The 21,113-nt window shown below is 45.3% G+C and overlaps 1 protein-coding gene across 3 annotated transcripts in view; it reads left to right on the plus strand.

Moving 5' to 3' along the window:
* Window positions 1-7,928: 7,928 nt before the first annotated feature.
* The window catches only part of RGS8 (regulator of G protein signaling 8), a 43,571-nt gene continuing 30,386 nt past the window's right edge, over window positions 7,929-21,113 (plus strand). The window contains exon 1 of one of the 3 annotated variants that reach the window (XM_060295592.1): window positions 7,929-8,004. In XM_060295592.1, coding sequence (XP_060151575.1) covers window positions 7,944-8,004 — 61 coding nt within the window. In that variant the 5' untranslated portion in view covers window positions 7,929-7,943. Of the gene's footprint in view, window positions 8,005-20,717; window positions 20,828-21,113 lie in introns of those variants that run through there. The other 2 variants (XM_060295626.1, XM_060295610.1) reach the window with 2 other exon arrangements.

Raw genomic sequence — 21,113 nt, forward strand, 5'->3', positions numbered from 1 at the left:
TGTATTGTGAAGTGATCACAACAATAATAGTTTAAATCCATTACCACAAATAGTTACAGTTTTTTTTTCTTGTGAGGAGAGAACTTTTAAGACTTCCCCTCTTAGCAACTTTCAAATATACAATATAGTATCATTAACTATAGTCACCATGCTGTACATTACATCACGCGACTCATTTATTTTACAACTAGAAGTTTGTGCCTTTTGACCCCCTTCACCCATTTCACTCAACCCCTACCTCCCACCTCTGGTAACCACCAATCTGTTCTCTGTATCTATGAGACTTTGTTTGTTTAGATTCCACATACAAGTAAGATCATATGGTATTTATCTTTCTCTGTCTGATTTATTCCACGTAGCATAATGCCCTCAAGGTCCATCCATGTTGTTGCAAATGGCAAGGTTTCATTCTTTTTAATGGCTGAATAGTATTCCATTGTGTGTGTGTATACACATTTCCATTCTATTATGTGTATATATGTATATATATACCACATTTTCTTTGTCCCTCATCCATTGATGAACATTTGTTTCCATATCTTGGCTACTGGTTTTTTTTTTAAGTTTTTATTTTTTAAAAATTTTATTGAAGTATAGTTGATTTACAATGTTGTGTTAATTTCTGCTGTACAGCAAAGTGACTCAGTTATAGATATATATTCTTTTTAATATTCTTTCTATTATGGTTTATCACAGGATATTTAATATAATTCCCTGTGCTATACAGTAGGACCTTGTTGTTTATCCAACCTGTATATACTAGTTTGCATCTGCTAATCCCAAACTCCCAGTCCTTCCCTCCCCCATCCCCCATCCCCCTTGGCAACCACAAGTCTGTTCTCTATGTCTGTGCACATCTTAGCTATTATAAATAGTGCTGCAGTGAACATGGACGTTCAGATATCTTTTCAAGTTATTGTTTTATTTCTTTCAGATAAATATCCAGAAGTTGAATTGCTGGATCTCATGGTAGTTCTATTTTGAATTTTTTGACGAACCTCCATAAATGTTTCCCATAGCAGCTGCACCAATTTACATTCCTACCAACAATGCAAAGGTTCCCTTTTCTCCTCATCCTCACCAACACTTGGTATTTCTTGTCTTTTTGATAATAGCCATTCTAACAAGCATGAGGTGATATCTCACTATGGTTTTGATTTGCATTTCCCTGATGATTAGTGATGTTGAGCACTTTCATGTACCTGTTGGGCATCTGTACATCTTCTTTGGAAAAATGTCTATTCAGATCCTCTGCCCATTTTCAAATTGGACTGTTTGGTTTTCTGATACTGAGTTATATGAGTCTTTGTATAGTTTGGATATTAACCCCTTATATGATTTGCAACTATTTTCTCCCATTTGGTAGGTTGCCTTTTCACTCTGTTGATGGTTTCCTTTGCTGTCAAAAACTGTTTTCTGTGTTTGCCATGATGTGAAAATCTGGGCAGTAATACTCTAAGCCAGTAGTTGTCAGGTGTGGTCCTAGACATGCAACATCAGCATTGCTGGGAATTTGTTAGAAATGCAAATTCTCAGGACCCACCCTAGACTTACTGAATGGGAAAATCTGGGGGTGGAGCCCGTAGTTTATTTTTTCAAACCATTTTCTCAATGGTCACCAATTCAGCCTGAAATTCAAAGTCTGCCACCATCTTCATTTCAGTTATCACTCACGTTGACTTCCCCAAGGTACTTGACACCTGCTTCTCAAAAGCTCATCTTTCCTGTCTTCTATTACATTTCATTCCTCTGGTTTCCTTATCACTCACTCTGATAATATCTGATTGACTCCTCTTTCTCTCCTCCTCTTTTAAATATAGTCACTTCTCAAGGTTCTGCCCTCAGCCCCTCTCTTGAGTGATTTCATCTACTCCCATCTCTTATCTTCAAGGAGAGAGCTCCCAGCTTTCCACGCTTTTGCTAAGATCCAGCACTATATTTCCATCTCCTCTTCGTCTTCTTCCCTGGAATAGTAACAGGGCTCAAACAATCCCAAACCAAACACATTAGTTTTCCTGTTACCAGCCTACATCTGCTCTTTCTCTTGGGTCCCCTAGCTTTCAAAGCCTGTTTTCAAATGTAAGATTATAGATCCCATCTCCCTCCCATCCTTCCCCATTCTGAACTCTTCCATCCCTCACTTCAAATCAAGACCTGCTGATTCAGCCTTCACAGATCTCTGTACTTTGTTCATCCTCTCTCACCCAGGGATTTACAATAACTTTGATTGGCTTCATTTTCCTCCAATCTCTCTCTACTCAGTATCTCCTTAAAACTCAAATCTGGAGATTGGTTCAAGATGATGGAGTAGAAGGACGTGCACCCATCCCTCTTGCAACAGCACTGGAATCACAGCTAACTGCTGAACAATCGTTGACAGGAAGACACTGGAACTCACCAAAAAAGATACCCCATGTCCAAAGACAAAGGAGAAGCCGCAATGAGACGGTAGGAGGGGTGCAATCACAATAAAATCAAATCCCATAGCCGCTGGGTGGATAACTCACAAACTGCGGTAAACACTTATACCACAGAGGTCTGTCCACTGGAGTGAAGGTTCTGAGCCCCACATCAGGCTTCCCAACCTGGGAGTCCGGCAACGGGAGGAGGAATTCCCAGAGAGTCAGACTTTGAAGGCTAGTGGGATTTGATTGCAGACCTTCGACAGGACTGGAGGAAACAGAGACTCCACTCTTGAAGGACACACACATGGTAGTGTGTGCATTGGGACCCAGGGGGAAGGAGCAGTGACCATATAGGAGAATAAGCCAGGCCTGCCTGCTGGTGTTGGAGGGTCTCCTGCAGAGGCGGGGGGTGGGGGGGGCAGCTGTGGCTCACTGCGGGGACAAGGACACTGGCAGCAGAAGTTCTGGGAAGTACTCCTTGGTGTGAGCCCTCCCGGAGTCCACGATTACCCCCACCAAAGAGCCTGCAGGCTCTAGTGCTGGGTCGCCTCAGGCCAAACAACCAACAGGGAGGAAACTCAGCCCCACCCATCAGCAGACAAGTGGATTAAAGTTTTACTGAGCTCTGCCCACCAGAGCAACACCCACCTTTACCCACCACCAGTCCCTCCCATCAGGAAGCTTGCACAAGCCTCTTAGATAGTCTCATCCACCAGAAGGCAGACAGTAGAAGCAAGAAGAACTAAAGTCCTGCAGCCTGTGGAATGAAAACCACATTTCACAGATAGATAAAATGAAAAGGCAGAGGACTATGTACCAGATGAAGGAACAAGATAAAACCCCAGAAAAACAACTAAATGAAGTGGAGATAGGCAACCTTCCAAAAAAAGAATTCAGAATAATGATAGTGAAGATGATCCAGAACCTCAGAAAAAGAGTAAGACAAAGATTGAGAAGATGCAAGAAATATTTAACAAAGACCTAGAAGAATTAAAGAACAAACACCTAGAAAAATTAAAGAACAGAGGTGAACAATACAATAACTGAAATTAAAAATACACTAAAAGGAATCAATAGCAGAATAACTGAGGCAGAAGAATGGATAAGAGATCTGGAAGACAGAATGGTGTAATTCATTGCTGCAGAACAGAATAAAGAATAAAAAGAAATGAAGACAGCCTAAGAGACCTCTGGGACAACATTAAACACACCAACATTTTCATTACAGGGATCCCAGAAGGAGAAGAGAAAAAGGACCTGAGAAAATATTTGAAGAGATTATAGTTGAAAACTTCCCTAACACGGGAAAGGAAATAGCCACCCAAGTCCAGGAAGCACAGAGAGTCCCAGGCAGGATAAACCCAAGGAGGAACATGCTGAGACACATAGTAATCAAATGGATAAAAATTAAAGACAAAGAAAACTTATTAAAAGCAACAAGGGAAAAATGACAAATAACATACAAGGGAACTCCCATAAAGTTAAAAGCTGATTTCTCAGCAGAAACTCTACAGGCCAGAAGGGAGTGGCACAATATATTTAAAGTGATGAAAAGGAAGAACCTACAACCAAGATTACTCTACCTGGCAATGATCTCATTCAGATTTGACGGAGAAATCAAAAGTTTACAGACAAGCAAAACCTAAGAGAATTCAGCACCACCAAACCAGCTCTAAAACAAATGCTAAAGGAACTTCTCTAAGTGGGAAACACAAGAGAAGATAAAGACCTACAAAAACAAACCCAAGACAATTAAGAAAATGGTAATAGGAACATACATATTGATAATTACCTTAAATGTGAATGGATTAAATGCTCCAACCAAAAGACACAGGCTTGCTGAATGGATACAAAAACAAGACCCATCTATATGCTGTCTACAAGAGACCCACTTCAGACCTACAGACTGAACGTGAGGGGATGGAAAAAGATATTCCATGCAACTGGAAATCAAAAGAAAGCTGGAGTAGCAATACTCATATCAGATAAAATAGACTTTAAAATAAAGAATGTTACAAGAGACAAGGAAGGACACTACATAATGATAAAGAGATCAATCCAAGAAGAAGATATAACAATTATAAATATATATGCACACAACACAGGAGCACCTCAATACATAAGGCAAATGCTAACAGTTATAAAAAAAGGAAATCAAAAGTAACACAATAATAGTGGGGAACTTTAGTCAGACTCCCTGACTTTAGACTATACTACAAAGCTACAGTAATCAAGACAATATGGTACTGGCACAAAAACAGAAATATAGATCAAAGGAACAGGATAGAAAGCCCAGAGATAAACCCATGCACCTATGGTCAACTAATTTATGACAAAGGAGGCAAGGATATACAGTGGAGAAAAGACAACCTCTTCAATAAGTGGTGCTGGGAAAACTGGACAGCTACATGTAAAAGAATGAAATTAGAACACTCCCTAACACCATACACAAAAATAAACTCAAAATGGATTAAAGACAAATGTAAGACCAGACGCTATAAAAATCTTAGAGGAAAACATAGGAAGAACACTTTTTGACATAAATCACAGCAAGATCTTTTTTGACCCACCTCCTAGAGAAAGGGAAATAAAAACAAAAATAAACAAATGGGACCTAATGAAACTTAAAAGCTTTTTTTTGCACAGCAAAGGAAACTACAAACAAGACAAAAAGACAGCCCTCAGAATGGGAGAAAATATTTGCAAACGAATCAACAGACAAAGGATTAATCTCCAAAATGTATAAACAGCTCATGCAGCTCAATATTAAAAAAACAAACAACCCAATCCAAAAATGGGCAGAAGACCTAAATAGACATTTCTCTAAAGAAGACATACAGATGGCCAAGAGGAACATGAATAGCTGCTCAACATCACTAATTATTAGAGAAGTGAAAATCAAAACTACAATGAGGTATCACCTCACACCTGTTAGAATGGGCATCATCAGAAAATCTACAAACTACAAATGCTGGAGCAGGTGTGGAGAAAAGGGAACCCTCTTGCACTGTTGGTGGGAATGTAAATTGATACAGCCACTGTGGAGAACAGTATAGAGGTTGCTTAAAAAACTAAAAATAAAATTACCATATGACCCAGCAATCCTACTGCTGGGCATATACCCATAGAAAACCACAATTCAAAAAGACACATGCACCCTAATGTTTATTACAGCACTATTTACAATAGCCAGGTCATGGAAGCAACCTAAATGCCCATCGACAGACGAATGGATAAAGAAGATGTGGTACATATATACAATGGAATATTACTCAGCCATAAAAGGGAACGAAATTGGGTCATTTGTAGAGATGTGGATGGACCTAGATAGAGACTGTCATACAGAGTGACGTAAGTTAGAAAGAGAAAAACAAATATCGTATATTAACGCATATATGTGGACACTAGAAAAATGGTACAGATGAACCCATTTGCAAGGCGGAAGTAGAGACACAGATGCAGAGAACAAAAGTATGGACACCAAGGGGGGAAAGCGGGGTGGGGGGGTGGGATGAACTGGGAGATTGGGATTGACATATATATACTAATATGTATAAAATAGATAACTAATAAGAACCTGCTGTATAAAAGATAAATAAAATAAAATTCAAAAAACCCCCAAAACTCAGATCTGATAATGCAAATGATTTGACCAACACTCCTTTATTTAAATTTTTTTTTTTTTTTACCATCTGGTTGCAATGTACCCATTAATGTACATCCTCCACTGCGGCCTCCTATCACACTTTACTTTCTTCTCCAGCCTCCCTAGGAAGAGCACTCACTGTTCCCCAAACACCTGGGGCACCTCTAGACTCTGTGCCTTTGCCCAGGCTGTTCCTCAGCCTTGAATTCTCCTCTCACTAAACTCCGCTCGTCAAAATCCACAGGTAACCTTCACCGTGCGGGTCAGATGAGGCTTCCTGTGAGAGGACAGCTCTGCTTTCTCACGTGGACCTGGTCTCTCCTCCCCCCAGTGTTTCTATGTCACTCTTTGTGTCCTTAGTTCACTTATCTATACACTAGCATCACTTATTTAAATCTCTCTCTCCTTGGATCACCCGAGCCATGACAAGGATGTCTCAGTCATCTTTGCAACCCCACAGCACACAGTAGGCTCCAACGATTGTTTGAATTGCCCTGATTTTGTTGAATTGGGACAGTGTTTGATGCTGCAGTGAAATGGTGATCGTTACCCTTTTCAGAGGCACTGTCCTAACTGGAGCAACCATCCCCTGAGGGTCATCCGGGGCAGCGCTCATCAGGGCATCTGAAGGCAGACCTAAAGGAAAAGAACTAGCTTGTAGCGGGGAGGACGATTCTCTGGAAGTCTGTCGCAGTTCTTGGCCCCTGCATCCCGCCCCTCCCTCCGGAGAAGGCCCTCATTTGTGAGCTGTTTCCCTTCATTAGCTGTGCTTGTTGAGTCTCCGCAGCTGCACTTCCTTTGGTCTTCTCTGGCTTCACTGTTTGCTTGTTTCCCAGTCAGCCTCTTTCTCTGGCTGTGGTTGTAAATAGAGCCGATGACTGTCAGTTCAGGGACCTGTGCGGTGAACCAGCCGCATGTGGGCGGCAGGTAGAGTAGACTGGAGAATCCAATGCGAAGGGTTGTCCCTGACGCTCAGAAGCTGCTGCAGGTGCTGGCCCGAGCTGTCCAAAAGGTTTCGCTCTTCACCATCCAAATGGAACTTTACAGACAGAAGCATCCCGTGACATGCTCTCTCCATCCCCTCCTGGGCCTCCCTCTCGTTCCTGTTTTTGCCACCTCACACCCGTCACAGGTTGGGCCATGGTAAGAGGGGACACTCAGGCTTGCCTGTGGCGTGGAGTGAAAAATAACACGAAACTTGTCATGCACTGTACTCTTCTAGGCCTGATTTTTGTCTCCTCGTTGAGAAGTTTGGAATTGTGCTTGGTCTACGTTGCCCAGCCATTCTGAATTCCTAAGCCAGAGTGGCCTGGCTTGTTGGCCGTGGCAGGAGAGGGACCACCTTGAAGCCAGAGCAGGAGCAGGGCCTTTGTCTCTCGTGTCCAACCTGGTCTGTTCTTGAGCCAAAGCAGGTTCTTCTCTCTCCCTGATGCCAGTTACCCTGCTTCACCCCCTTCCTCGGTGTGCGACCCAGGGGATCTCCTCCCTCCCCAACCTCCACCCTCAGACCCCTCTGGGCTCTGCCTCTCTCTGAATTCTGCAGAGTGTCGGCCCCTCGGAGGCAGCTGCCAGTGAACAAACTGTCAGCAGGAGAGCCACAGAGGCAGTGCCACCCTGCTCGAGTCTGCGGTCCTCCCCCGACTCTGCGTGGCAGTGCGCATCATCTGTCAGAGTGCCCCCTCCCCTCCCGCCTCTTCCCCACCCCCTTCCCCTGGCGCTAGCTGCATTCCGGTTCATGAGCTGCAAAGCCAGGCAGGAGAGGAGCTGAGCTAGTGGGAGCAGCGTGTTGCAGCCGCTCTGCTAGGGGCCGAGGTGTGGTGAGCTGCCCCTCAGCCACCCTCTCCCATGTACCAGGAGGTGGCCGACTCTGTCACCCAGGGCTTCACCGAGCCATGCCCAGCTGGGGCTCACGCCAGTCACACCTTCCCAGCTGCACTGCCCACCGCCAGACAGGTAAGAGAGAGCGGCTCTTCCAGCAGGGCCTGAGTGGGGCCCTGAACACGTCGTCCTGAGCCACGAGTCTTGCTGGGAAGTGCAGAACAACCCAAGGCAGAAAAGGCGCTGTCCGCCAGTCATAATCCTCCTTCTTTCTCTAACAGAGCTCCTCAGAATGGGTTAAGTCAGTCACCCTTGCCAGGAACAAGGGTGCAGGAATATGCCCATTCTTCCCAGGTAGTGGGCGCTAAGCTGTAAATGTCCTTTTTTTGTTCTTCCTCCTCCTCGATCCCAACTCCCCAGGTCCCCTGAAACCTGCCTTCTGATCCAAAGGGATGCAGTATCTTCCCTCAGATCCCTTCGGGAACTCTGCGAATATGGTAGGTTGCTGTCTGGACCATGACGCTGTCTCTGTTAGTTTCATTCATGTTTTTTTCTGCTGTTGTTTTAAGCGGATCACCTGCACAGTAGTCTGGCTGCCCACAGGATCTCTTCTGTTTCCAGACAGCATGCAGGTCTCCCGTGTTGCTGGTGACTAACACGGGTGACACATTCCAACGCAGGAGGACTCACAATCACAATGAGTTTGAGGGAGATCAAAATATACTGGAGGTCACCAATTTCTTTTTTTTTCAGCTTTATTGAGATGTAATAACAAATAAAATTATAATAGGTTTAAAGTGCACAATGGGATGATTTGATGCATGTATACATGGTGAAAGAATTCCCACCGTCGAGTTAATTAACACATCCACTGGCAGGTCACCAATTTCTAGTTTAAAAATATTATTCCACCTTTTTATTATTATACATAATGCTGAAATAACATCATAGTTAAAATTTTGTTCACATTCTGGATTGTTTTCTTAGACATATTCTTAGAATGAGACTTGCTTGGACGATGTTTTTTTAAAATTGATACAAGTGACATATAACATTATTTTGGTTTTCAGGTATACAACATAACGATTTGATATATGTATATATTGTGAAAAGATCACCACAATTAAGTCCAGTTAACATCCATCACCACACATAGCTGCAGTTTTTTTTTTTGGCAGGTCACCAATTTCTAAGCAGTGAGTCGAGGACACAGTTACCACCTACAGGAGGTGATGAATCTTTGGCATCAGCTAACTGGGTCCTTCTCAGAGCTGTCTAGGGGGGCCATGGAGGAGGAAGGTGGCTTTTCTCTGTGTTAGAGTCACTCGGTATCCGTCTATTGTTTCACTCCATACTCAAAACCTGCTTTTCAGGTCCTCATAGTCATTATCTTGGAAAGCATTCAATCTAATGAAATAGGAAGGAAAGCCTACCCCATCCTGCAACTTGGGTCATTTTTTTTTTTTTTTTTTTTTTTGCGGTGCGCGGGCCTCTTACTGCTGTGGCCTCTCCCGTTGCGGAGCACAGGCTCCGGACGCGCAGGCTCAGCGGCCATGGCTCACGGGCCCAGCAGCTCCGCGGCATGCAGGATCTTCCCAGACCGGGGCACGAACCCGTGTCCCCTGCATCGGCAGGCGGACTCTCAACCACTGCACAACCAGGGAAGCCCCACTTGGGTCATTTTTGAATTATTTGTTCCTACAGTTTTGGAAAACTCCAGGGTTGTCTTGGAAGATGCAAGAGGTGCTGGAATGTGGGGGAGTGAGGTAACTGTTATCATGAGCACATCTAAGTGCTTGGGGAAAGTTCAAAGCTCTAAACATGCAATGTGGTATTATGCTGATGACAGCTATTATTTTTAGTTTGGGCACAATAGCTCTATGAACACTCAATCAATCTGGCAAACTAGTTTTTATTAGCCATTTGCTCTCTGCTCAATCCTTAGAGTCGGTGTCCTAGAGGAAAGTTGATGTGAGTGGGGTGAGTGGGGATTGGAGTGTGTTGGGTGACTCCTAGCCCACCATGACCGGGCAGAGATAAGCTGCTCCTGGGGACCAGGTCCTTCTGGCATTTTTTTTTTTTTTTTTTTTTTTTGCGGTACGCGGGTCTCTCAGTGCCGTGGCCTCTCCCGCCGCGGAGCACAGGCTCCGGACGCGCAGGCTCAGCGGCCATGGCTCACGGGCCCAGCCGCTCCGCGGCACGCGGGATCTTCCCAGACCGGGGCACGAACCCACGTCCCCTGCATCGGCAGGCGGACTCTCAACCACTGCGCCACCAGGGAAGCCCTGGCATTTTTAAAAAATTTTCACACAGTGCCTTACACACGAAGGAATCTGAAAACTTCCTCATATTCTTTGTCCAGTTGAATTAGACCCGCTAACGAAGCCAAGGTGTTTCCCCTATGGGTCAGTGAGCTCTGGCCTGAAGAGCATGGTTCTTCAGCCACAAAAGCCATTTCACAAATGCCAGGGACTCCCGGGGGATTGAACAAGAGTGTGGATGGACGGCACAAATCCATCGTATTTCCATTTAAAAAACCGTCCAAATGTGGGTCTCAGGGAGAGGTCAGCAGCAGCAGCATTGAAAATGATGTGACATTGTATAGAGTGGAAGAAGCCCTGGCTGTCCTGGGTTCGAGTCTCCCTAGGGTCATTAATTGAATTACCCTGTGCCCTTCACTCAGGGCTCCTGAATAGTTTTCATTTTGTAATTTGTAAAATGGGCACAAAAACAAGTGCCCAACTTACCTCGAAAGGTTTTTGTGAGGATCAACTGAAAAAAATAATGATAGCTCCCAATTATCAAGATTGCCGGGAAACTTTGCTAGGTACTTTCCTTACATGCTGCTGTTTAATCCTCCCGAATTCCCCAAACTGAGTCTCAAGGAGCTTAAGAAACCTGATCAGCTAAAGAAGTGAAAGCAGTCTGTAGGCTGTGACAGTGCCATACAACTGTAAGTTTTGTTGTGTATCATGATTTCATGGCTTAGAATACTTGTCCTGTTAATCCTATCCCAGGCTGTCTGTTTTGTGCTTTCTCATTTCCCCTTTGTCCAAATACCTACAGCTCCAGAGTCCCTAGAATTGCTCCTTGTGTCTCCTCTGTGCCTGGAGGATTAGAATATTTTTTGCTGTCCAAGAAGCATCAGCATTCTCATCAGAACATTTATCAGTGTTCTCTGCATGGAATTTCCACAAAGCTTTTGAATTCTTCAATAAAAGGTCCTAGACAGAAGAGGGTCTCAGAGAAGCTGCATGGCTTAAGGTAGATTCCCACCAGGGCCTTGTCTCTCAAGGAGAAGTGTCAGAATTCGCTCAGCATCTTTGTGCATCAGAACACACCCACACAACCCTGGTCCCTCCTCCCGCCCCCAGTGCAGGCATTAATGTGCACCCAGCACAGGCTCGAAAGCAAGGCATCTCATTTCCCAGAGAGCTCCGTGAAGGTAGTAGCAGATCCCAGCGGGAGAACTGTCCCCAGTCTCCACACCACTATTTCCTGCCGCTGTTGCGACCAGCCCCCGTCCCTAGGTCTGATGGCTCGTGGAGTTTCCTTTTTGCACGACTCTAGGTGGCTGGCTGGAATGTAGCTGGCAGGGAGGACATAAAAGCCATTGGCTGAAGTCATTAAAAATGGAGGATTAGAAAGAGCTTATTTTATATTCAGAGGAGGGGGAGAGTGCTGAAGCTGCTTTCTGTAGACCCTGATGGCAAATGGTAAAGCATTTGTTACTGCCTACGAAGGTGAAGAGATTGGTAACCAGCACCCTGGCACTGCGAGAAAGGAGGAGAGTCACATTTCACTTGTAGCAGTGCCTCGTGCGCTGACATCTCAGCCCCAGGGCTTTGAAAGCTAGGTCCTGTTGCCCTTTCCTCCGCAGCCTCCCCTCCACCCCTATTTGGTGCTGGGCCTCTGTCTTCTATGACTCGGATGCTCTCCATGTTTTCATAAGGCTGAAGAATTTACAATCCATGTTTGCTTATATATCTATTGAATTTTTGCAGTAACACAGGAAGTTGGCGTTGCCTTAGTATTCTGATTTCAGAGATGGGAAAGCAAGGTCTTAAGCCAAGATGACCCAGCCATGAAGGGGTGGAGTTGCAGTTTGAGCCCTTGTTACCGGACGCGGGAGCCCATGCTGTTTCTGTGACTCCATGCTGCCTCTTCCAGCCAGCATCATGCTCCTAACATAGTTTCGCTCACCCACCTGACGGCTGGTTCAGTGAAGTTCAACGAACATTTACCGAGCATCTTCTTGGGGCCAAGCTCTGGGCTACGTGTTGGTGATGTAGAGATGAAAAAACATTTTTTACCTGTGTAGTGTACATAGGTCATGTGATGGACCTATGCTGCCCGGTACATTGCGTGACCCACAGGAGATACCTAAATGTCAGTTGAATAAATGAATGAAAGAACGAATGAGAGGATATACTTTCCTATCCTTGGTGAACTTGAGAGAGTCTGGTTAGGAGAAGAGAGTTGCAGGCACTTCATCGTGCCAGGTGCTGAGGTTAGGGAAGTATGTCTGGGAGCACAGAGTAGGGCACTTGCGGAACCTGGCTGTACAGGGGAAGCTGCCTGGAGGAAGTGGTCCTGAAGTGCAGCTTGAAGGGTGAGTAGGCAGAGCGAATGGTAGAAACGAGGCCTAGAAACTTGGGGCCGTGGTGTGTGCTCAAGACTGTGAACAGCGTGGAGTCACCGGAGCATGAAGCAAAAGCCACGGGGGTGGTGGGTGACTCTCCAGGTAGGCAGGACCCAGCTCTCGGGGAGTTTATGTGTCAGAATCTTTTTTTTTCTTTTCTTTTTTTTTGGCTGCGTTGGGTCTTCGTTGCTGTGCGCAGGCTTTCTCTAGTTGCAGCGAGTGGGGGCTACTCTTAGTGGCGGTGCGCGGGCTTCTCCTTGCAGTAGCTTCTCTTGTTGTGGAGCACAGGCTCTAGGCACGCAGGCTTCAGTAGTTGTGGCTCGTGGGCTTCAGTAGTTGTGGCGTGCGGGCTCTAGAGCGCAGGCTCAGTAGTTGTGGCACGCGGGCTTAGTTGCTCCGTGGCATGTGGGATCTTCCCGGACCAGGGCTCGAACCCGTGTCGCCTGCATTGGCAGGCGGATTCTTAACCACTGCGCCACCAGGGAAGTCTTATGTGTCAGAATCTTTATTCAAGCTCAAACTTTATCCTTAGGCTAGCGGGGCTTATAGGTTGTAAGGGGAAGGGAACATAATCACATTTGTGATTTAAACAGGAGATTATGGCTGCAGAATGGAGTTGAATTTAAGGAGGAATCCTGGATCCCAGATCACGAGGACAAGAACTAGGGACCACGAGCCAGGACGTGAACCAGAGCAGTGGTAGTAAGGATGGAGTGGAGGCAGGTGTAAAAACTATGAAGGAGATTTAATCAGTATGATTTGGTAACTGGTTGACTATGAGAGATGACAGAAAAGGTGTCATCTCTAATTACTTCCCTATTTTTGGCTTGAGTTACTCAGTGGATGGTGGTGCCAGAAACTGAAACCAGGGCTTCCAGAGGAAGCCAAGATTTGTGTGTGTGGCAGGTAGGGTGGGGCATAAAATGGGTCAGGAAAAGAAAGGGATATGGTGTGCTCGATTTTTAGATACATTTGCATTTGTCGTACCTGGGGAATATCTGAGGGGTATGTTCAGCAACCCATGGGCTATAAGAATGTTTACACCTGGCAGGGGGCCCAGAATTAGAAGAAAGTATTTAGAGATGGTCAGTATAGCCGTGTAGTTAGGACTGTGGACAAGAATGAGATTGCTGAAGAATCATTTAAGGAGAGAAGGGCAGGGAGCCAAGGTTAGAGGGCAGGAGAGTATCAACATTTATGGGGGAGGAGGAGGCAGCAAAGGAGACCAAGGGACAGGGCAGTTAGGAGAGTGTAAGGTCGGGGAGGTGAAGAGAGTAGAGATGCTAGAAGTGAACGGTCACCACCGTGGTGAATGCAGTGAAGAGGTCCTTAAGGACAAGGGTCATTTGACCTCACAGGATGGGAGTCGCTCTTTCAAGGGAGTGGTAGGGATGGATGCCAATTGTGAAGGATTGAGGACGGGATAGGAAGCAGGGAAACGGGAGATTCTCTCAGACAGCTTTGCTGGCAAAGAGAGGAATACCCAAGAGAGAATGTTTTTTAAATGAAAGAGTATTTTTATTTGTAAGTATAATGGGAGAGAGAGAGAGAGAATAAAGATAGAGGCAAGAGTTGATAAAGCAAGGTAAGTGGGGAAGGAGGGGCTCGAAGCTAAGGAGGAAGAATTTGCCCTGAATAGACACATCTGAGAGGGGTGGATGTGTGTAAATGTGGACAGACTTGTAGGGGAGGAGATGGGGAAAGAGGCTGAGGTATTTTGTTCCTGAGGCCTGGATTATCTTGATGAAACAGGAGATGAGGCTGTGGGCGTGTGAAGGATTGTGTTACATGAGCCCTCTCTGTACTGTGGCTTCCTGCCCTTCAGCTGCCTTTACAGAAGTCAGCTGGCCACTGGGAAGCTGATTTGTAAAAACTGAGTTCGCTGTTTAAGGCTGAGGTCATAATAAGGACAGAGAAGTGTTGGGGAGGTAAGCGAACAGATCATCCTTTGCATCCTCAGCTGAGATTGACTTACTGCCCTCCTGGATTCTGGGTGTGTAGGTGAGCAGGTCAGCAGCAGGAAGAAAGGAGGTAGCTGGATTCTGCCCCAGCAGCTCTGGGCTTGAGTCCTGGCTATGACTCTAAGAAACGTGACTTTGGGCAAAGTCTTTAAAGTTTAGTTTCTGTAGGTGATAGCTAAGAGTTATACCCACTCTAACCTCGATGAATTTTGGCACCTACTTCCTAGGAGTCAAATAATAGTTTTTTTGGAAAATTGATTTATTTATGGGGAAGAAAATTTGCAATGGAAAATATACAGGAAGTCAATTCCCATTTAAATTGCACTTTTCTTCCGTATTTTGATTTCCTTGCACTAATAGTTTACACATGGTATGCTCATTTTACTACAGCACATATTGTTACTGGTCACACTACTTAAAACATTTTTTATGCATAATATCAAATATACACGAGTCAAGAAAATAGGACAATGATCCCCTCTGCACCTACCACTCAGCTTCGACCCCCTTGCAGTCCCCACCCTAGATGATTTTGAAGCAGTTCCCAGACAGCATATCATTTCAATGCTAAATATTTCCAAGTGTATTTCTAAAGAAGAAGGTTGCTTAAGGAAAAAAAGTCTCAATATCAATATCACACTAATGACAATATCTAATCAGGGCTCACATTTCCATACTTGTCTCATTATATTTTTATGGTTTTAATACGAATCAGGATGCAAATTAAATTCCATATACTACATTAGGTTGATGTGCTTCTTAAGATTTTTTTTTTTTTTTTTTACCACCGATGACCATTGTCTGAGAGATAGCCCTGTTATCCTACAATATCTCCTGATTTCATGTAATTTCCCCCAGTGTCGGTCTGCCATTTAATTTTAGATCCAAGGCACAATTGCAGTTTAGACACCAAAGCCTCCAAAGTTTCATTGTAAAGTTCCTCTAGACACACTTAGAAGGAGAAGTATAAAAATAATCAATAAAGAAAAGAGGCTAGAAAGAAGAAAAGGTGCAGGGAGCGGTAAGGAGACACATGAAGGCGCAAGAGGAACAAAAGAAAAGGAAAAAAGTAATAGAGACTTATGTAACCCACGATCCACCAAGGTTGAGAATCCTTACAGTTGTGTTTCATACACTTTTTGCTGTCACCTAGATTAGCGGGTGGCAAACGTTAATCTTTAAATAATAACATCTATTTATTTGGTGTGTTTTCCCAAACAGCTTATCAAATAGCTGAGCAGGTATCGTCGAAGTAATCCTCTTTGTAAAGTAGGGAAGCAGTAGGAATTCTAATTCCCATTTTACAGATGATGAGACAGTTGGTACGGCTAATAATAGTGGCTCACAGTCATTTGCCATTTGTCAAACATTGTGCTAAACTCGATGACATTATCTAATTTAATCCTTATAACAAGCTGATGACATTGGTATAAGGATCATTATAAGCCTTATAACAAGCCGATGACATTGGTATAAGGATCGTTACAATCCTTATAACAAGCCGATGACATGATGAAAATAACATTCAAGAGAGGGAGAGTAACTTGCCCACAGTTACAGATCTGGAAAATCAAGGAGTGGGGATGGAAACTCCGGGCTGTCAAACCCACTGTTCTTTCTTTCCAGGTCAGTCTACTAAGTCATCAATCTTGTTTTGCATACACTTGCTCACTGGCAAAATTCCATTTAAAGAGAAGCTCAGAACATCACTAAATATAATAACAGGGTACAGTGTGCTGGAATTTGCAGAGCATTTTCCTTCCCACAGACTGTCTCTTTTCTTTCTTTTAACCATCTTGAAAAATAGGGCAGGTGTGTTAATTTGTGTTTTACAGATGAGGAAATGGAAATAAATGCAAAGCTTTTGATTATGTTAGTAATCAGGCAGCTAGTAAGGGCAGTTAGTATCACGGAGCTAGTTAATGGCAGAGTTAGGACCAGAGGCCCTTTCTTCTGACTCCACAACCCGTGCTTCTCGGGTCCTCTTTGCAAATCTCATGGGCCCACACCTTTGGCTGCTACTTTTTTCCACGTCCCCTCTGATGTTCCTTGTGCGAAGTCAAGCAGGCTTATTACAAATTAAATATCTGGATGCTTGAACTGATGAACAGGAAATGAGGCTGCTAATGCTCAGAGGAATGGAATCGAGATGCATTTTTTTAGCAGAATTTTGGGCCAAGTGGCCTCTTTCTGTCCTTCCTTTCCCTGTGTCCTTCCAGTCTCCATGGAAACCCCAAATCAATGTGGCATATGTTGATTCATGTTTCTACTGTTACTAGGAAGCTACAAACTGGAAATTGCTTTTAAAAGATTTGTGGAAAAGCTTTAGCATGCTCACCAGAATTCAAATCTAATATCAAAATGACTTTTTAAAAAAGCTTTTAATGTGGTCCTATCCTAGGTGGTATGTTGATTAAATAAGCACACAGGGAGCATTTGGCAATAAACCTCCTCTTCCACTGTCGTGGCTTTTAAAAATATTATACTGCAGGCTATAATTCCCTTTATCTTCAATGTAATTACATTTCTGTGGCCTGTGTGACAATGGCAGGTGTCCTTTTGCTCTTGATTAATTCCACTCTGCCCTGACCAGGCTGTTGGGAACAATAGTTTGCAGATGCTGTAGGTACCTGTGCTGCTGCCCCTGGGTGTCATTAGCATTAGACTGACTTCCTTCTTGACCTGGAGACTGCAGAAGTCTGGTGTGTTTCTGCCATAAGGAATCCTTGGTGATTTTCCACATTTTCTCATGCACTCAAAATCAAATACAGCTGACATTTATTAAACACCTGCTCCATACAAGGCAATGAGAATTTATAGCAAGGGGAGTAAGTCAGAGAGCCTGTCTGTGCGGAGCACACAGTCATTTGGGAGCATCTGAAAACATAAATCACAAGGATAAACTACAGGCTGTGATGCAGGCTGTCAGAGAATCACACAGCACAGCGGTGGTGTTGGGATGGGGGGATTCCTCCTGATTGAGGAAGTTCTGGAAAAGCTTTGGAAAGGAGAAATTTTAGCTTGGAGGTATTGGGTTTTGAGAAGGAGCTAGGAGTTAAGAAGCAGGCCCAGGGTGGGGACATTCGGGGCAGAGAGACCAGCAGAGGAATCAGGTGTGTGCTTGCGTGCATGCGTATGTTCTCTGTGTGTGTGTGTGTGTGTGTGCACGCACACGTGTGTGTATACAATGGGATATGAGACTGGATAGGTAAATGAGACCAAATTATTGGACCATCAGGCCGGACAGAGAGCTACAACGGAGCCCATCAAAGACTATTATACTGATGACCTGCTTTATGGTATCTATTCAGTGGGCAACTCTCATGGAAGTGGAGTGTACCAGGACGTTTGTGGGGAATGGGGGTGATGAAACGGGGGCAGGAAGATCAGCTCGTGAGGAGTGGGTGGAAGGGCATGCATTGTACTGGGTGCTGATAACCTCTGACATGGCAGTGTCAATGGATGGGAGAGGATGAAACTGAGAAATATATCAGAAATACAATGACAAGGTTTAAAAACCAATTCAGGGCTTCCCTGGTGGCGCAGTGGTTGAGAGTCCGCCTGCTGATGCAGGGGACGCGGGTTCGTGCCCCAGTCTGGGAAGATCCCACATGCCGTGGAGCGGCTGGGCCCGTGAGCCATGGCCGCTGAGCCTGCGCGTCCGGAGCCTGTGCTCCGCAGCGGGAGAGGCCACAACAGTGAGAGGCCCGTGTACCGCAAAAAAAAAAAAATTCAGCAAGGGGAATGGAGGAAAAGAAACCCAAAATACCTGCACTTGTTACCCTGAGGGGCTGGAACAGAGTGACGTCATGAACACTTGGAGGGGAAGGTGGTTGTTTTGGGGGCAGTCGAGTCTGTGGGGTCTGAGAGGGGTGGGGCTGTCTAGAAGACCTCTGGAAATGCAGCATGCAGCTCAAGAGAGGCAGGACCAAAGCACTGATTCTGGAGAGAAGCCGTGGCCGGTGCCTGAGAGGACTGGGTGTCCCAGAGTAAAAGCAGAGGGGGATAAGCAACAAGGTACAGGGCAGCCCGTGATGCCAGAGCAGGGCTTATCATGACTGTTTTCCTGGGAAAAACCATGTGTCTCGAACAGCGGCAATGTTCTGCGCCCAGTCTTCAGCCAGCAACTCAGGAGCAGTAACCAGAGAAGGATCCAGAGCTCTGCATCCCTGGACCAGAGTCCAAATAGCGAGTGCCTTTCTCATTAGCCCTCCAACCTGCTTGCCTTTTCCTGCCTCTCTCCTTCAGGAAAGAAGACCATGCCAGGATGGCATGCCAGAAGACCATGCCAGGACCCCTTTGGTCCGGCTTAATTCCACGCCCCTCCCCGACCCCAGGTGTTCTTTATGTACCTGCCTCTATAGGAAGGAAGATTAAGTTAGAGTCCTCCCTTGAGAGGGGCCTGTACTAGGTCTGTACTGCTCAAACTGGGTGCTGTGTGCTTACACCTTGGTGTTTAGGAGAGTTTGGGTAAAAAAAAAAAAGTTTGGAATGCTTTTAATTTTCTTTTTACTCATGCTAGAGGCATGTCCACACACACTCTCAACCCTCTGCTCTTTATATTCCTGTTCTTTCTTTTTTTTTTTTTTTTTTTGGCGGTACGCGGGCCTCTCACTGTTGTGGCCTGTCCCATTGCGGAGCACAGGCTCCAGACGCGCAGGCTCAGCGGCCATGGCTCATGGGCCCAGCCGCTCCGCGGCATGTGGGATCTTCCCGGACCGGGGCACGAATCCAGGTCCCCTGCATTGGCAGGCGGACTCTCAACCACTGCGCCACCAGGGAAGCCCTGTTCTTTCTTTTAAAGCTTTATTCATGATGATATCTTTCCTTAAACATTTGGGTTGGCTTATGGACTTCCTGGTTAATATTAAGCAGCTTCCGCTTGAGACTTGGGCCCATCTGCAGCCCTGCTCTGTCTCCTTGGTGCCTTTAAAATCCTGGATACAGGACTGGGCAGCTTAAGACTTGGAAGAGTCCCTCATCCTATCATTTCAGTGCCGGTAGAGGTCCCACGATGATGCTGCCTTTGTGTTAAGGCGAGAGGTGGAACAGAGGCTGGAGGTATGGAGTTTGGTATCGGACACCAGCTCTACCACTTATAAATGACTTGTCTCTTTTCCCATCTGTAAAGTAGGGATGATAAAGATGCTGGCCTTGTAGGTTTGTTGTGCGAGTTAAATAAGATAATGAAGTGCGATGTTTAGCACAGTGTCTGGCACGTACTAAGTGCTCATTAAACATTGGCCCTGGGCAGGGAATCCAGGGGGGACCCACCTTATAATATAAGCTTATCTTGGATTAGCGAAGTGGTTACCAGTGGGCTTTTATTCTCCAGTTTATCTGTGTACCTCTTCCTTATGGTGCAGTACACCAGGAAAATGCCCAGAAGTGAAGGAGTCTCTTTATGCTTTAATTCTAAACCCCAGCTAACCTCAGCGTTCAAGACAGGAATTCTGAGGAATGGAAAACATTTCTTTCGCATCTCCTTTTATAACGCTAAGCTCCTTTTGCCTAACAGAGGGGCACCGTGGACATTTTCAGAGAGAGACAATGAGTGACTGTAGAGGCAGCATCAGAATTTTTATTTCCTCCTGTCTTCAGGCAATGTGTACTTGCAGCAGAATCAGCGCACTGTGAGAGTACAGGCTATGCACCAATAGGTCTGCCAGGAAAGACTGGGTCCAGGTGTGACATAGTAGGAAAAGCTCTGCTCTAAGAGTCATAAGAAAACAAATTCTGGTCCTTGAGCTGCCTCTGACGTGTTGTGTCACTTTGAAAAAGGCAGGTCACCTTTTCTACCCTCAGTTCTCTGATCTGTGACACAGGGATAATAATACTCTCTCTGACTATGGCATGGGGCTGTCCAGTGACAATACATGACAATGCTTTCTACATTGTAAAAGGTTCAACAAATGGAATCTAGTATCTTTATTAGAAAAGCATCACTTTCCATAGAGATGTCTGCTGCCTTTAGCAAATGCTGCCTTCTGGGTTTCAGAAATGATTTGCCGCAAAGTCTAGGTACATTTGGAGCTAGGTCCTGGGCGGGAGCAAGAGGCTGTGTCTTAGAGACCTACAGCGGAATGGGGAGAAGGTAGGTAAGCTTTATCGCAGGGCAGCGGTTTGTAAACTTTAGCATGCATCGGGATCACCCGGAAGGCTGAACCCATCCCCAGAGTTTCCAATTCTGTAGGTCTGGGGGTGGGGCCTGAGACTTTACATTTCTAACACATTCCCGGGTGAGGCTGACGCTGCCGGTCCAGGGACCACACTTGGAGAACCACTGTACTAGGGCAAGCAGGAAGAGAGAGTCCTCCTTCTGGAACTGAACCGGGCAGTGTGAAGATCCATGTGGGTAAGGTGATTTGGAAGAAAAAACTACAGAAGACAGAAAAATAGAGATAACGTGCAGATTGGGCAGAACAAAGGGAAAAGTCTCATTCCGTAACAAATGCAGGTAGGGGGAAGTTGCTAGGTGATGGATGAGGGAGAGAGGTGCATTTCCATTGTAGGGAAACCCAGGTGAGAGGCAGGAGCATCGATGTGGAAATACATGTGTCTGGGGAGGTGGAGATTTCTCATTAAGAAGTGAGGAGTGGTGTGGTGGGTGCTGGGGAGCAGGCCGGGCTGGGAGAGGAGTG

This window comes from Globicephala melas, chromosome 1 (genome assembly GCF_963455315.2).
Source record: "Globicephala melas chromosome 1, mGloMel1.2, whole genome shotgun sequence".
Classification (NCBI taxonomy): Eukaryota; Metazoa; Chordata; class Mammalia; order Artiodactyla; family Delphinidae; genus Globicephala; species Globicephala melas.